Source organism: Natrix helvetica (genome assembly GCF_964273705.1).
Source record: "Natrix helvetica genome assembly, chromosome: 3".
In the NCBI taxonomy this organism is placed as follows: Eukaryota; Metazoa; Chordata; class Lepidosauria; order Squamata; family Natricidae; genus Natrix; species Natrix helvetica.
The window spans coordinates 107,619,877-107,637,331 of NC_138549.1; the positions used below are offsets into that span (position 1 = coordinate 107,619,877).

General features: G+C 38.6%; 1 protein-coding gene across 9 annotated transcripts in view; it reads left to right on the top strand.

Moving 5' to 3' along the window:
- Positions 1 to 17,455, top strand: part of DAB1 (DAB adaptor protein 1) — a 771,291-nt gene that overhangs the window by 648,873 nt on the left and 104,963 nt on the right. For all 9 annotated transcript variants that reach the window (XM_081946493.1, XM_081946496.1, XM_081946500.1 and 6 more), the window contains one exon: positions 10,246 to 10,385. In XM_081946493.1, coding sequence (XP_081802619.1) covers positions 10,246 to 10,385 — 140 coding nt within the window. The remainder of the gene's footprint in view (positions 1 to 10,245; positions 10,386 to 17,455) is intronic.

The window sequence follows — 17,455 nt, forward strand, 5'->3', positions numbered from 1 at the left end:
CATTGTATTGTAGTGTGCATAATGACCATGATATATATGTTCACAGTTCCACTAGTGCCAATATAGTGTATGCATGTATGTACATCTAATAAAAGAGTACATACTTGTGTATAAATGTCTTTGCTTATATATGTGAACACACAATCACAGAGACACACGTACTTATTTTAAAAATATGAAAACATGATTGACTCACTTTCTCTTCTTTTCTCTTCTCTTCTCTCTCTCTCTCTCTCTCTCTCTCTCTCTCTCTCACACACACACACACACACACACCCCTAACGTATTGAAATGCCTTTGCTGCAACCCTATGTTTCATTGTCATTCTGACTCTGCTATAAAAATGTTAATTGCCTCCATGAAAACGCAGTGTTTTATAATTTGGCAGTTTATGCCATTGGACCGTAGTTTTTCTACAGTTTCAAAAAGAAATCATCTCATGATTACAACTCAAATATATGATAAATTGTGCTTGGGCACAATTAGGGTGGAAGATAGGTTAGTGTCCTCCTGTAGAATTTTGATTGCTATTAACTTTGTTGGCTATATCATTATATATTCACACTTTTAAAATTGGGCAATTTTCCTGGGTGCTGCTTGGAGAGTCCAAGCATGGCTTAAATACAGCCAATCTGCCCAGGACTAAATAGAAACTTTAAGCCACGCCTCTGGTGCTGATTATTCCCCAGATTTTTTCATTTTAGTCAGCCAAGTGGATGCGCTTTGAGTTTCTCTTCAGTACTTCCAGATTGCTTGGACTCTCCTTTATTTCCTTTTGTGGGTTTTTTGTATTTTTTCTTCCCTCTTCAATTTCCAACGTGGTGAGCAGGCTTGGTGAGTTCCTTTCCTTTAAGGATTTCCCGGGATTTCACCCCTTTTAGCTTCTCTGGTGTCCTGGGCTCGTTCGGGTGAGGCTACAGGCAGCTGCTGGAGAAGGCGCATGGGTCGGAGCGCCGACACCAGCGCGATCGCAGCAATCCTGCTGTGATCTATCTCCCTGCTGAGCTATCCGTGGCTTCCAACTGTGTTCATAAAAGAGCTGGTGGTTTGCGCGGAGTCTTAGGGCACTCCAAAAAGTGTGGGCGGCCATTTTGAGTAAGTCAGAGTTGTGGTGGCAATTTTGAGAGGGCCAAAAGTTGTGGCCGCCATTTTGTTTGCCTAAATTTCCCTTGCAAACTTGCCACAGCTGCCTGATTGCCTGTCTCTTTCAGGTCGCCGCCTGGAGCTTCCTGCCTGGTCATTCCGGGTGGTTTGCAGTCTTTCCATCACACTTTCTACAGAAGTGGCAGCGGAGGCTTGTGGCTTCAAGGGTCACACTCCGGAGTTACTGGCCTGCGTGATTCTGGGAGCTTCAAGGCTCACACCCATCTTGCTCATTCCTTAAGGTTTGCTGAACCTCGCTTGCCCTTGCCTTTAGTGTCTCATCGATAGAGGGCTAAGGCACCCCTCCAGCTGTAGAGTGCTCACCATCACAATGGACGCCAGCCTCTTCGGCTGGGGGGGCTCACCTCCACAACCAGATTGTGCAGGGCAGGTAGTCGACGGCCGAAGCGTCACACAGCATCAACTGGTTGCAGTTGAGAGCAGTGTGTCTCGCCCTCGTTCACTTCCGAGACGGCATCAGGGGGCATCACGTGAGAATCCTAATGGACAATGTGGCCACAAAGGCGCACATAAACCACCAGGGGAGCACTGGCTCCAGGTCCCTGATGGCGGAGACCGAGCACCTGGGAAGGTGGGCAGAAAGACACCTGTGCTCGATCCAAGCGGAGCACATCTCCGGGATCAACAACATTCAAGCGGACTGCCTGAGTAGGGCCATGGTAGATTACTCGGAGTGGTGCCTGCATCCAGACCTGTTTCACCAATTGTCTCGGAGGTTTGGCCGTCCGCTGGTCAACCTGTTCGCTACCCCGGAGATCATGCACCTTCCCAGGTTCTTCATAAGGTTTCACACCCCGCAAGCCGAGGGGGTCAATGCTCTTCACTGTGCGTGGCCATCAGGACTGCTGTATGCGTTTTCCGCATTGCTTCTTTTCCCAAGGGTGATTCGGAAGATCTTGTCGGAGGAAGTGGAGGTCCTGCTGTGGCTCCCTACTGGCCCAGAAGAACGTGGTTCACCAACCTGGTGAGTCTCTCCGTCAGCCCACCTTGGTGGATTCCCCAACACAAGGTCTCTCTCAGCCAGGGGACGCTTCAACATTCAGAGCCCCAGTGGTTGCAACTAGCCGTGTGGCACTTGAGAGGGATCTCCTAAGTCGAGATAATCTTTCCACCAAGTTCATTCATACCATCCAGGCATCCAGGCGGCCTTCTACGACCAGAATATACAACGCCACTTGGAAATCCTTCAACACCTGGTGCAAAGCGCATGGTGTTGAGGCAACTGCAGCCATGGTTCCAAAAATTTTGGACTATTTACAGGATGGACTTGACCAAGGCCTGGCTCCTAATACTCTCAGACAACAGGTAACATCCTTGTCCATAATTCTAGCAGCACAACTCGTCCCTCGGCCGTCACCCTATCATCCGTAGTTTCCTGCAGGGCACGACCAACTTGAGCCCCCCGGTCGTCCACAGGTACCCGTTCAACATAGTGTTATGGACCCTCATTGGCCCACCCTTTGAACCACTCCGGTCTGCCAGTCTTAAACATCTGATGTTCAAAACCATCTTCTTCATCGCCATCACATCTGCTTGGCGAATTTCTGAATTGGCAGCCCTGTCAATTCGAGAGGATTTATGCCTAATCCAACCTGACAGGGTGATTCTCTGTTTGGACTCAGCATTTATTCCTAAGATCAACTCCTGGTTTCACTGGGCTCAGGAGGTCATTCTCCCGGATTTTTGTCCGCACTCCCAGATTTTTGTCCGCACCCCAAACATCCTAGAGAAAAGAGATGGCACAAGCTAGATGTTCGCAGGACATTATGCAACTATATTAAACACACAGCTACCTTCCAACATTCCGAGTCACTTTTTGTATCCTTTCAACCTGCTTCCAATGGCCACAAGGTCTCTTTTCCTACCATTGGACGTTGGTTGCGGGCCTATATTACCTTGGCTCACATTCTACAATCCACACCGGTGCCACAACATATCACCGCACATTCCACCAGAAGCGCCGCCACCATGGTGGCCTGGGCCACCCAGGCACCAATTGAGGAGATTTGCAGGACAGCGAGCTGGACTTCCTTGTCTCCTTTTGTTCAGAACTACAAATTGGAAGAAAATTGCTTCTGCGGAGCGGACATTTGGGAGGCAAGTTCTTCCCACCCTAATGACATTTAGCTTGGCTATGTCCCATGCTTGGACTCTCCAAGCAGCACTCAGGAAAATGACCATTGGCTTACCTGAAAAGTTGTTTTCTGGGTGCTGCGAAGGAGAGTCCAACCCCATCCTGGAGTCTGTCTTCGCCTTTTGTTGCAGACTTTTGAGCTGGATATGTGACTCTTATGCAGACTGTTGTATGACTTTGTTACTGAACTTCTCAGCACGCAACGTCCACACCTTCATTGAGAAAAATCTGAGGAATAATCAGCACCAGAGGCGTGGCTTAAAGTTTCAAGTCAGTCCTGGGCAGATTGGCTGTATTTAACCCATGCTTGGACTCTCCTTCGCAGCACCCAGAAAAGGACCCTTCAGGTAAGCCAATGGTGATTCACATACCCAGAGGAACATTCAGATTTAAATAAATAAATGTTTATTTCATAGGATTATTGTTGTAAATTACTGACTGCTGCTGAAAAATGTTTAATCTAGTTTTTGAAGAAATAAGAGATGTGCAGGATAGCATTGTGATACTTTCTCTTCCTTTCTGCAGTATACAGTATATCCATCTCTTTCTGATATATCTGAGAAAATCTAGAAAAAATACTCTTTTTCTGCTGCAAAGTATTTAAATATTTCCATTTTATCTTAGATCAATCTTACATATTCGTAGTGATGAAAAAGTTATATGCAGCATTTTGGTACAATGACTTATCAATGAATTCCGGGTTGTATGATGGCAGTGGCCTAACGATACCCTTTTAATAACAGCATGAATTTTGCTAAGAACAGTTTAGCAAGTTTGAATATATGAATGCTGGGCTCACGTTCTTGATTTTCAGACTCCAAACCCATCCTTTCTCCCCATAGGATTTGGTTAGTCTAGGTTTCTTCATAACTCTTACTTTTCTACTCTGCATTTTCATCTTCATTTTTTTTTCAAGTCTCAGAAGTCTCAGAAATTATATTCTTAAACTTTGATGGCAAATGTCAAGAAATAGAAGCTTTCAAAACAAGAGGATATAGACTGTGTACCTATACATTAACAAGGCCCTAATGTGCTTTGAGGGGAAACCTGTACAAGTAATATTCAGAGTGTACATCCATATTTTGAATGCCACTTGTACAACAGTGTTTTCCTGTTAAAAATGTTTCCCCCATGAAACATACTGGAACTTTGTGTGAAATATATATTTACAGCATTTTCTCCTTCTTTAAGAAACATTAATACAATTCTCCGCTATTCTGTAAAACAGAATGAAAATGAAAAGCTGTTCTTTTAAATATCGCACATTGGAAACATTCTAAAGTAAAGTTTTTCAAATTTGGCAATATCTGACTAGGGAATTCTGGGACTTGAAGTCCACACATTTTTAATTGCCAAGTTTGAACAAAACTGCTAAGTATCCCCCTGCCCCCATGCTCTTAAAAATGAATTCTCTACAGCCACGGGGAATTACCTAATCAATGCCTTGTCCACACCAATCCTTGTCACTCAAAAAGGAAAAAAGGGGAAAAGAAAGAAAACCCTTGGAGAGAATGTGTGGAGACTCAGAATCTGAATTTATTGTGATAACTTTATCTCACTGTGCCTTGGTACCCAAATTTGGCACACTTCCCTAATGATCATTACGCATTTCCTAGACCAAGCATTAGTACTCAGATATTAATTCACTGGTATGTATAAAATAATTTGCTGACTGAACCGACTGTGAAGTGAAAGAATGATAAAACTAAGCACGTTATCAGACTCAAAGATCTTTCTACCTGTCAACAAATGTTGTGATTAGAAGAATCAAGAACAATGAAGAATCACTCTGGTTTTAGCAATTCATTGAATTAATTATTTTTAAACCTTTAATCATCTCCCCATTGTATCATTTCACATAAATTATAAAACCAACTAAGTTCTCTCCCTCTCTCCTTTCCTTCCTTCCTTCGTGTTAGAGAAAAATCAGAGTTTCATGCTCTGCCCAATCTGAATGAATTATGGCACAATGTCTCATAGTATTCCAGTTTCACTAAAATGTCTTATGTGCTAAATTTGCTCAGAGTTATGCAGTGGGATTGTTTATTAATCCATATGTTAATTTAATTTTCATTACCTAGCCTGCACTCCTATGTGTGCATACCTCAAAAGAAAACCCCAAGGAAGTAAGTGATGCTTACTTCTTTAGGAATTTATGTAGAATTTCCCACTATAAATGTAATTTTCATGCTATGTGCAATGAGTAAATAAACATTTTTGCTTAAAAAACATAGCCAGGGGGAAAAGGGTTGCCCCGGTTTAGTTTGCAAATTTAAAAAAATGGAAATAATATTCAAGGGTGGGGTTCTTTTCTTTTGTTTTACAGTAGTTGCCTGTTGAAGATTAAGCAGCCATGTGTGATTCAGTAGAAAGCTACATCACTTCTTGTGTCAGAGGAGAAATGTTTCCATATGATACATACATTTGTTAAATGAGAACATTACTTCGCTACATGATTAGTGAATGGCAATGTTTCATGTGTATATCTTTATATGTTTTATATGTATAATTGCATATTTTAGCCAATCTTCAACATAAAGTTGGATGAATACGGTATTTTATAATTCTGATAGTTTCATTAATAGCTACATCATCAGAAACAGACAGAATTCCACAAATGTGTGACAATAAGTTAACTTCATTTAGATATAAATCTAATTCTGTACATTTACAGCCCAAGCAGATAATCACTTGAGATCTAAAATATGTTTTGGTTTTTCAAAAGCATTCAAGGAAATTTTGCCATCGATCAAGAAGGTGTAGTTGGACATGAAAAAGTGAGCAGAATCTGAGTTTGAATATAGGCTCCAAATATTGTTTGAGGAAACTAGTACAAATTTGTAGCAAACATATTTGAACATTTCAGAATGTCCGCTCTCATATACAATGGCATATTAGTATTATATTCACAATAATGTGAAATCACAGCTGCAAGTTATTTAGCTACTATTGACCTTTATACACATTGAGTTCTTCACAAGAAGAACTCAAGGATACAGAATAACAGAGATGGAAGGGATGTTTGAAGATTTCTAGTCAACTCTGCACAAGCAGGAGATCCTATACCATTTTGGACAAATGCCTATCATAATGTATTGGTGTAGTATATGTGTGGCTCTATGCAGTGTGACCTTTTGTGTATTGACAGATGTCAATACACATATTTTCTAAATGCCATACAACATTTTTGGTATGGCACCCTATGTGCCGAAAACTATTGGGACCACCATGACTGGTTTATGCCATAGTATTTCAGTTTCATTTTTCAATTCTTGATATTTTGTGATCTTCTCCAATTCTTTGTCTTCTCTTCTTTATCTCCTGGTATTGCCATATCAATCACCTACATTTCTAATCATCACACAGTGAGATCAATGTTGCTCTTACATCATTTCTGATCAGCTGCAGAAGATCATATCTTGTAAAAAGATGTAGAGAAATGTGTTTCCATTTATACTCTAAAATTTATGCCAATTTAGTTTCATTTCTCCTTTTTGCCAAATGAGATTGTGATTGGAAAAGACTTGCAAATTCTTGGACTGTGGTTATTTATCTATCAATGGATTTAATCAGTGTTATATTTTCTCCCTTTTTAAAATCTGCAGTTGGCAAATATAATACTTCCTTCTTCCAATTTTCCTCTCAGCAACTTTGTAAGGTTATTTGGTAGCGAGAGAATGACTGGCCCCAATTCTACTAGTGAGCTTCTGTGGCTGAAAGTATTCTTTGTCTTTCTAGATTTAGTCCCAACATTTTAATCACTTCTGTAAAATGGGATTATATGTTATTCTCTCTCCAAAACAGTCTTGTTCCACTAACAAATGAGGAGCAGTTATTGTAAAACTAAAGAAGCATATAAAATTATATATTTGGGGAATAGCATATACTGTATAATGGCATTGGAAAACTGAAAATTGTTAAAACAAGGATTTACCAATTAAGTTTTATTTATTATCACATAAACAAATTGAAACATGAATGTTTACAGACAAACTACATGTATAATAGCCTTATGGTTAAGTAAAGCATTGTTGTGCATCCAGATGTGATTTTTTTACTCCTCAGAGCATAGTGTTGCTAATGTTCCTTTATTGTTCTTATCTCTCACTAGTAACATCTGCCTCAGCATTTCCCTCCCGCATAATTTAAACATTACTTACAGTTTCTGACTAGTAATCAATGCGCCATTAGTCTTTTAGATGATATTGTTCAGGAGCAGGTGGGCACAATCATTTGATAAACTCAGGGGTAAACCCAGTCCTTTCAAGGACCAAGATAGGTGATAACTTGTTGGTGTTGTTTAATTGCTTTTAAATTTGTAAACAACTGCCAATATTTTAAGCTACCTTATTCTTCCCCACAATGAAAATAGAAAAAAAATTGATGATGTATCCACGTATAGCCGCCCTCCCCCAACAAAAATGATGATAAGAAAGTACATATTTAAAACTTTAAAAGATAATCTAATCCTTTTGGATTTCAAAATAGTGAAAAACTATTATAATTGTTAGCTGAGGTTTTCAAGAATACTGAGTATGGATTCAGAAAAACGTATATTTTCCTTTGTAGATTCTTGCATTTTGAGGAGAGATTAATGTTCATTAAAGTTAAGCTTGGAGATATTAGATAGTTTTAAATATGTCCATGTATAAGGGCAAAGATATGTGAACTAAATATTTTTTAAATGTATGCTAAAATATATAATGATCACATCTTCTCCGTGAAATATTGATAGTTTAAATATGTCTTATCTTCTGCATTTCATTTTAGCTCATTTAAACAACAAATAGATAAATGTTCTTTAATTAAAAAACACTCCTTACATTCAGTCACTTCAGAAAGTACATGTAGGGCATATCTTTGTGGTAAAGTGTACAGCTGCCCAAGTGTCTCATTCATCAACTGTAACAAGTGACAAACAGATCCAACATTGGTATACCTGGATTAACATGAATGCACCAAAGCTCACTTGGCTAACTTCTGCTAACATTAGTTTTTATTTTTATTTTTAAATAAGCAAATGAGTAAATACATACTTTTTAATCTGTCATTCTTCTTTTGATAAACTAGAAATAACACAATAGCCATATAGGGATACACAAGGTCTAAGGTAGATTTATTGTTAAAAAGTGGAATAAAATAATAAAATGTTTTTAATTTTTATTTAATTTGTTTATTTAGATCCCCCACCTTTATTATTTTTATAGATAAGACAAGACAGAAAACATACTCAACACACGTTCTTCCTCTTATTTTCCCACAACAGCCCTATTATGTGAGTTGGATTGAAACAGAGTTACTGGTCTAAAGTCACCCAACTAGTTTTCATGGCTAAGGTCGGACTAGAATTATTTATTTATTTATTTATTTATTATTCACATTTATAGACCGCCCCCTCTCCCGGAAAGGACTCGGGGCGGTGCCTTAACCTTGTGCCTTAACCACTAGACCAAACCAACTCTCTTAATTCCAGCAACTGAAATGTAACCCCTATCTAGAGTGAAATCAAGTTTAAATTCCTGTACCCTTTTCTCTTACTCTCATGGCATAACAGTTTTGGAACCAGTCCCAATGTAGAGGTCAGTTTCTACATTTCCATTGTTTGGGTAACAAGAGTTGTCTAATTTCAATATATTTTCTTTTGATATGGTGAGTTCTAATTTGCTAGGTATAGCTAAGTGGTTTGGGCCATAACAAAATGTTTTCTGTTACCATCTTTTAGAAAGACACCTCAGTTGCAAACTACAGAAATAACTTTCCTTTCTCCATCACTATCCCATATTTTGTGATTTGTTTCTGTGTTTTAACTCTATACCTGGCATTTTGAATTCATTCAAAACATGTATTCTCACATGGCTACATAAATAATTTGGAATGTATTCCTTCCCCTAACCCATATCCAACATCTTTACTTCAGAAGAAACAAAAATGCTGTGTAAAATTATAAACATCTACTTTGACAGAGCTCAGCTTCTGTTCACTATGTGTTAATGCCTGTGCAGGGTTGTTATTGTTGATAATAGCAAGAAAGTGATGTGTCACTGCCTTCTGGAATGTTTTAGGCTTCCACAGCCTTATCTATTACCCTGGCATTTTCTAGTTTTCTTCCAATTCAACTATTAACAAGGTTCTTCATTCTATTTCTTCCAAAACAGAAAAGGATACTATAATAATAAAACAAGAGATTACATTAATATGCAAGCTTCATCAGATCTGATATAAATATGAAAAAGGACTTTATACAAACATATTGCTTTAACGTGCTGCTTTAAAAACTTCCATGTATAGGACCCAACTAAAGAGCAGTTAAGACATAATCTGTGTCTTGAACACAAAATATTTAGCATGTCAATGAAGAAGCCTGGCTGAAAACCAAGAAATAGCAGTATGTGATTTGAATAACAATATTGGTAATTGGTAAGACCCACAAAGATCTAACAATGTCAAATCACAGATTTTACATCCCATTTAGACTGTGTTATTGTCAAACAAGGATTATATATACTAATTTAGTCTAAAAGAAATATTTTGCTTGAGTTGCTAAACTTAATGATGCCAGAACTGTATTAATTATTGGCCAAAAGCCACATCTAAAATAAACTAGTCATAAATTTATCAAATCAAACAAATCAGTTCTTATATAATAAAAAGAGAAAAGATGCATCCTTTGATATTATGTCTTTTTCCATATGTATTAATTCAGAAACTAGTAATTAGTTTAAAAGTGTAAGTGGCTTTTATAGTTTCATTGAGAAATATGACACACTATTAATTTTTTTACTACTCCCCTCTTTCCATTTGATGTGGCCAAAACAAGAACAACAGGTGGAAGCGATGCTTGTGGATGCAATATATCTGTATAATAAATTTAAACTTGATTATAAGTATTTAACTTTTGATATTTTTATACAGCTGTGAGGCTTACAAGTTTATATTTCTCTTTTCAGGTCAGGATCGTAGTGAAGCAACTTTAATAAAGAGGTTTAAAGGTGACGGTGTTAGATACAAAGCAAAACTCATTGGGATAGACGAAGTCTCTGCAGCGAGAGGTGACAAGTTATGTCAAGATTCCATGATGAAATTAAAGGTGCTGTGAAAATACTTAAATACATAGTTTAAATGTTAATTATAATATTTTCGTAAAATTATGTATGTAATCACGTGCATGTATGTGTAATTATGTATGTGTACACATGTGCATGTATGTGTAATTCTAATTTATATGACAACTTCAAAGCCACCTAAACATCGTTTGAAATAAGGATGTAAATCTTTTGGGACAAGGTCTTGAAGAGAATGATAGGATTTTTAACTCTTTGAAGTGGAACAGTTTCTTTACAATCCAACTTCAAATCTTGAAACAGCATTGGAATGCTTCATATGTTTAGTGAATTATCTCTTTTTGGACATAAATAGGAGAAGTTCCACCTTTTGGATTTGATATTTGATTTGGAACGTTTGATACCATAAAAATGGCACCTTGCTTTACAGCTAAAATTTTACAATTTAGCTGCAGTAATTATGTTATGTGATATAATTTAGAAATTTAGGCTAATTATATTAGTTATAGGAATTAAATTATGTGATATAATTTAGACATTTCTCCTTGATTCCATGCAATTTGTGTTTTGGAATGTACAATCTTTTGTATTAGCCCATCATATATTTTATAGTCTCTCTCTGAAGCTGTAGGTGACATCTTTCTCAGTCAGGTAACACCATGCAGCTATGATAGTCATATATTCATGCGATCATAGATGGTATGTTGATCCGAAATGGAGATAGATTAATAAGCAGATAATTCTTAATCTCAAAATTATATGTTCGTGTTGTAGCTATTTCTTTCCATGACCCTGATTAATGTTAATAATAAACAGATATGCAGCCTGATTGAGATTGAGTAACATGTCTGTCAAGCTCTCCAAAGAACTTAAAGTGCTCTTTGTCTTATTTCTGATACTTGAGGTTCAAAGGTTTTGTAGCTAATAATGTCACCTAATATCCCCTGGTTCATTACTTATAATAATTCCTTATAGACCAGATTAGACAATAGTACACCATGCTCCCAATATGAATAGTATACAGGTAGCCCTATCTTAACCATTATTTTTTTAGCAATTCTTTGAAGTTATGAGAGTGCCGAACAGAGGGGGTATTCAGCAGATTCTGACCAGTTCTAGAGAACTGGTAGCGGAAATTTTGAGTAGTTTGGAGAACCAAATAAATACCATCTCTGACTGGCTCCACTCCCATCTATTGTCTGCCTCCCGAGTCCCACCTGATCGGGAAGAAATGGGGATTATGTAACTTATGTAACTAAGGTATGTAGGAAGCACACCACAATAGTAATGGGAGATTTTAACTACCCTGACATCAACTGGGAAACAAACTCTGCACCAAGTGGAAGATCCAACAGGTTCCTAACAAACCTAGCAGACAACTTTGTTTTCCAAAAAGTAGAGAAGGAAACAAGGGGATCAGCCATACTGGACTTAATTCTCACTAACTGAGAGGAAATGATAGAAGGTGTTGAAGTCATAGGAACCCTGGGGGCAAGTGACCATGCAATATTGGAATTCAACATTATCCAAACACAAGTAGTAGAACAAAGTCAAACTAGAGTCTTGGACTTTAAGAAAGCTAATTTCAATAAACTTAGAGAGAGCTTGGGAAAAATTCCATGGATGAGAATCCTCGAGGGGAAAACAACTCAAGAAGCTTGGGAAATTTTGAAAAATGAGATTAGAAAAGCCCAGTCTAACACAATACCAATGAAGAAGAAAAACAACAGCTCCCAAAAGAAACCAGCATGGCTGCATAAACAACTATCTGACAAACTGAAAGACAAAAAAAGTAAGTATAAAAAGTGGAAGGAGGGGGACATAACTAAGGCAGAATATCAGCAAATAGCCCGAGCCTGTAAAGATGAAGTGAGGAAAGCTAAGGCTCACAATGAAGAAAGGCTTGCCACAAAAGTAAAAATTAACAAAAAAAGCTTCTTCCAACATGTTAAAAACAAGAAAAAAGTTAAGGAAACAATTGGTCCATTGCTAGGAGAAAGTGGCAAGAAGGTGACAAGCAACAGGGAGAAAGCAGAACTATTTAACTCATGTTTTGCATCTGTCTTTACACAAAGGGATAAAACAGTCCAACCTATCAAAAGCAGCACCACAAAATTAGGAACACAAATTGAAATAGGGAAGAAAATGGTAAGTGAGCACCTGTCTACCCTAGATGAGTTCAAATCACCAGGACCGGATGGATTACACCCCAGAGTTCTGAAGGAACTAGCAGACGAGATCTCAGAACCACTGAATTATATCTTTCAGAGATCCTGGAACACCGGGGAACTACCAGAGGACTGGAAAAGAGCTGATGTGGTTCCCATCTTCAAAAAAGGGAAAAAATTAGATCCAGGAAACTACAGACCTATCAGCCTAACCTCAATACCAGGAAAGATTCTGGAAAAAATAATCAAGCAACGAATTTGCGAACACCTAGAAGCAAACAAAGTAATAGCCAAAAGCCAACATGGATTTGTCAAAAACAGATCATGCCAGACTAATCTTATTGCATTCTTTGATAATGTGACAAAATTAGTGGACCAGAGGAATGCCGTTGATATAGTTTACTTGGACTTCAGTAAGGCTTTTGATAAGGTAGACCATAACCTACTACTAGATAAAGTAGAAGAATGTGGGTTAGACAGCATCACCACCAGATGGATTGGTAACTGGCTGACCAACCGCACTCAACGTGTAGTTCTCAATGGAACTGCATCTACATGGAGGGAAGTATGCAGTGGAGTACCCCAAGGCTCTGTTTTAGGCCCAGTACTCTTCAACATCTTCATCAATGATTTGGATGAGGGAATAAATGGGGAACTCATCAAATTTGCAGATGATACCAAGCTGGCAGGAATAGCCAACACTCCAGAAGATAGGCTTAAGATACAGAAGGATCTTGACAAACTTGAACATTGGGCACTATCTAATAAAATGAAATTCAATGGTGAAAAGAGTAAGGTTCTACATTTAGGCAACAAAAACGGAATGCACAGGTACAGTATAGGTGATACCTTACTCAGTAGTAGTAACTGTGAAAGGGATCTTGGAGTCCTAGTGGACAACCATTTAAATATGAGCCAGCAGTGTGCAGCAGCTGCCAAAAAAGCCAACACAGTTCTAGGCTGCATCAACAGAGGGATAGAATCAAGATCACGTGAAGTGTTAATACCACTTTATAATGCCTTGGTAAGGCCACACTTGGAATACTGCATTCAATTCTGGTCGCCACGATGTAAAAAAGATGTGGAGACTCTAGAAAGAGTGCAGAGAAGAGCAACAAAGATGATTAGGGGACTGGAGACTAAAACATATGAAGAACGGTTGCAGGAACTGGGTATGTTTAGCTTAAGAGAAAGAAGGACTAGGGGAGACATGATAGCATTATTCCAATATCTCAGAGGTTGCCACAAAGAAGAGGGAGTCAAACTATTCTCCAAAGCACCTGAGGGTAGAACAAGAAGCAATGGGTGGAAACTAATCAAGGAGAGAAGCAACTTAGAACTGAGGAGAAATTTCCTGACAGTGAGAACAATTAATCAGTGGAACAGCTTGCCTCCAGAAGTTGTGAATGCCCCAACACTGGAAGTCTTTAAGAAGATGTTGGATAGCTATTTGTCTGAAACGGTATAGGGTTTCCTGCCTAGGCAGGGGGTTGGACTAGAAGACCTCCAAGGTCCCTTCCAACTCTACTATTGTATTATTGTATTATACTTTCCCTTGGAGTGGGGTGGGAATGGAGATTTTACAGTATCCTTTCCCTTCCACACCCACCAAGCCATGTCATAGCCACCAAGCCATGCCCATGGTAGTAACAATTTTTTGAATCCCACCACTGGTGCCGAACAATGGTAATTACAGGCAGTCCTGAAAGTTATGGCCGTTGCAGCACACCCACAGTCTTGTGATCAAAATTCAGGCGTGAATCCTCACAAAGAACAAGCAACTGTTTCAGCTGGACACACTTCGTTATCAGCAGCAGTAAGAAGATGGTGACAGTCACTTAGAGCTAGTGGGGTGGTACAATGAGTGGCAGCAACAGAGAACAGAAATGGATGTAAAACAATAGGTGGGGGGAATTAAACCAGAGACAAGGAAGGCAGGGCAAGAGAATTGCGAGATCATTGCCTAACAATGCTGCAGTCCTGCAACCTAAGTGCCATTGCTATGTGGTTATGAAATGTTTTGCCTAATGACTATTTCACTTGACAGTAGAGATTCTAGTCCCAATTAGGATCATTCAGTGATGGCTACCGTATTGTGTATAGATGGTGTAACAGGAATGTTATTAAATATGATTATAGCGTTCTTATGACTTGGTTTTGCAGCATATGTATGAAAGCTGCATCTTTGCCTGAAAATTGGAGGCATGCCATCATTGTTCTTCTATATCAGTGTTTCTCAAACTTGGCGACTTTAAGTCCTGTGGACTTCAACTCCCAGAATTCCCCAGCCAGCTATGCTGGCTGGGGGATCTGGGAGTTGAAGTCCACAGGACTTAAAGTCGCCAAGTTTGAGAAACACTGTTCTATATAATCAGAAAGGTAGCAGGAGTAAATGTCCAAGCTACAAGATTTGGCAGAAATCTGATTAGAAGGAATAAGTGAGGAGGCAATGAATAAATATAGGAAGTGCTATGTAGCTTTATGCTAGGCAATATATAGACCATCTTATTGTTCTTTCAGCACATCATTGAGAAATGCATAAATCTGAGTCAAAATGTTATTGTGAATTTGTTGATTTTTAGAATTAATATGATAAGGTCAGTGGTTTTGAATTGGAGAGCGATGTGTGCAAATGCAGAATTATTCATTGCTCAGTAAATATAATAACAGCAGTATGTGGTGGAAATGAAGTTTGAGCATTGATAGTAAAAGCTTCAACATTGAGCAAGAAGTCTGATAAGGAAATGCAATATTTTCATTATATAATATATTTTTTGGTAAATATATGAAGAATGTTTGCGGTTACTGTTGTGGTTTGGGACATAATATGAATGTTCATATTCCTGACTAAGAATAAGATTAAGCAATTACAGATACATTGTATATTGCAATGAAAGACGTGGATTTGAAAAAAGTATGTATTTACTTAATCTATTTACATGGCTTCCCATCTTGCAGACACAATTCTGGATGGCTATAACATTTAAACATTATTTGGAAGCAAAATAACAAAAGCAAATACAAATGATATATTCTGGCAATTAAGAACACCAGAAACCAACCTACCTAGCCTATCTAACTTCCCAACCACTATGATAAGGAAAGTAGTCAGGCCTTAACAGCTTTCTGAAAGGCTCCAAGCTAACCTTGCATTCTAGAAGGCAAGCACTATGGCAGAAAAGGCATAATTCCTGGGTTAAGCCAGATTAGACATTTTTTAATTGGTGGGATCTAGAACATGCCCTTCCTGCCAAATCTAACAGGATGAGTGGAGAAATGTGAGAAAGGCATTCCCTCATATATGCAATAGGGGAGTGTTATAGGAAACAGCCAGCATCTCGAATTGCACTAAAACATATTAGGAGCCAATATAGGTGCAACATGGGCAGTGGTGGGTTCCAAATTCCATTGCAACTGGTACGGTTGCAACGGGGCCCGGCGCCCTCCACATGAATGCATGCATGCGTCTTACCCTCTAGCTACGCCTCCACTAGCCTTCGTGATGCTCCAGCTGCTCAGAGGAGCATCGAGCAGGCGCTGTATGCACCGTGCACAGAAGCGCCAAAGAGTTTAAAGACAGGTAAGTACGCCAGGTGGGCTCTCCGGAGCACCCTACCGGAACAGTATCTGGTGCTCTGTGCAGGCAACGGTACCCTCGTACTGGGGCATACCAGCTGCAACCCACCATTGAACATGGGCATGTATAGATGCAATCATATTCTCTCATCACATTGTGCACTAATTGCAACTTCTGTATGTTCTTCAATTGTACCCTAGCAAAGTGTCATGGAAGGTATTAGTCTAGAAACTAGGAGACCATGAGTTCTTGTTCTGCCTAAGGTATATGATCAGCAGGGTGATTTAGACTAGTTATTCTTTCCTTAGGAAGATGACACTGGTAAGCCACTTCTGAAAATATTGCCAAGAAAACTTTTCCTGTTAATCACTAGGAGTCAGGGTTGATCCAGTAGACCGTAACAACAAAAATGCTCATCTCATTCATCCTACTGACCTTCCTAACAATTGATTTGAGAGGCTATTGACTATCATTTTCATTTTACTAGAGATACACAGAGGTAGGTGTCTCTCTGTGTGTGTATGTGAAAGAGAGAGGGAGGGAGGGAGGGAGGGAGGGAGGGAGGGAGGGAGAGATATATATGATATAAATATGAAATACCGAACTGAGCGAATTTTATTTAAACAGATAGATTTGTCATGAACTATTCTTGCTTTAAAGAATATCAGAATTTGTGAATATTAATTTATATAAACAGAATAGATCAGAAATATGCACTGAGTAGTGGATGGATATTCCTATATGAACATATATTTGTTGGATCAGGCCAGAGGCCAGGGGTCAAAAACAGATCATGCCAAACGAATCTTATTTCATTTTTTTTGACAAAATGACTAAATTAGTGGAGTAGTGAAATGCAATGGACATAATATACTTGGATTACAGTAAGGCATTTGACAAAATAGATCACAACCTACTTCTTGATAAGCTTGAAAAAATGTGGGATAGACAGCATCACTACCTTATGGATTTGTAACTGGCTGAGAAGTCTCATTCAATTTGTAGTCCTTAAAGGAACTACATCTACATGGAAGGAAGCAGTGGACTACCCCAAGGTTCCATTTTAGGCCCAGTACTCTTCAACGTCTTCCTAAATGATTTAGATGAGGGAATTAATCAAATTTCAGACTATACTAAACTGGCAGGAATAGCCAACATTCCAAAAGATAGGCTCAAGATTCAGATGGATCTTAACAGACTTGTATGCTGGGACCTATCTAACAAAATGAAATTCAATGTAGAGAAAAGTGACATTTTACACTTAGGCAAGAAAAAACCAAATGTACAAGTACAGATTAGGTGAAACCTGATTCAATAGTAGTAACTTTGAGACAGATTTTGGACTCTTAGT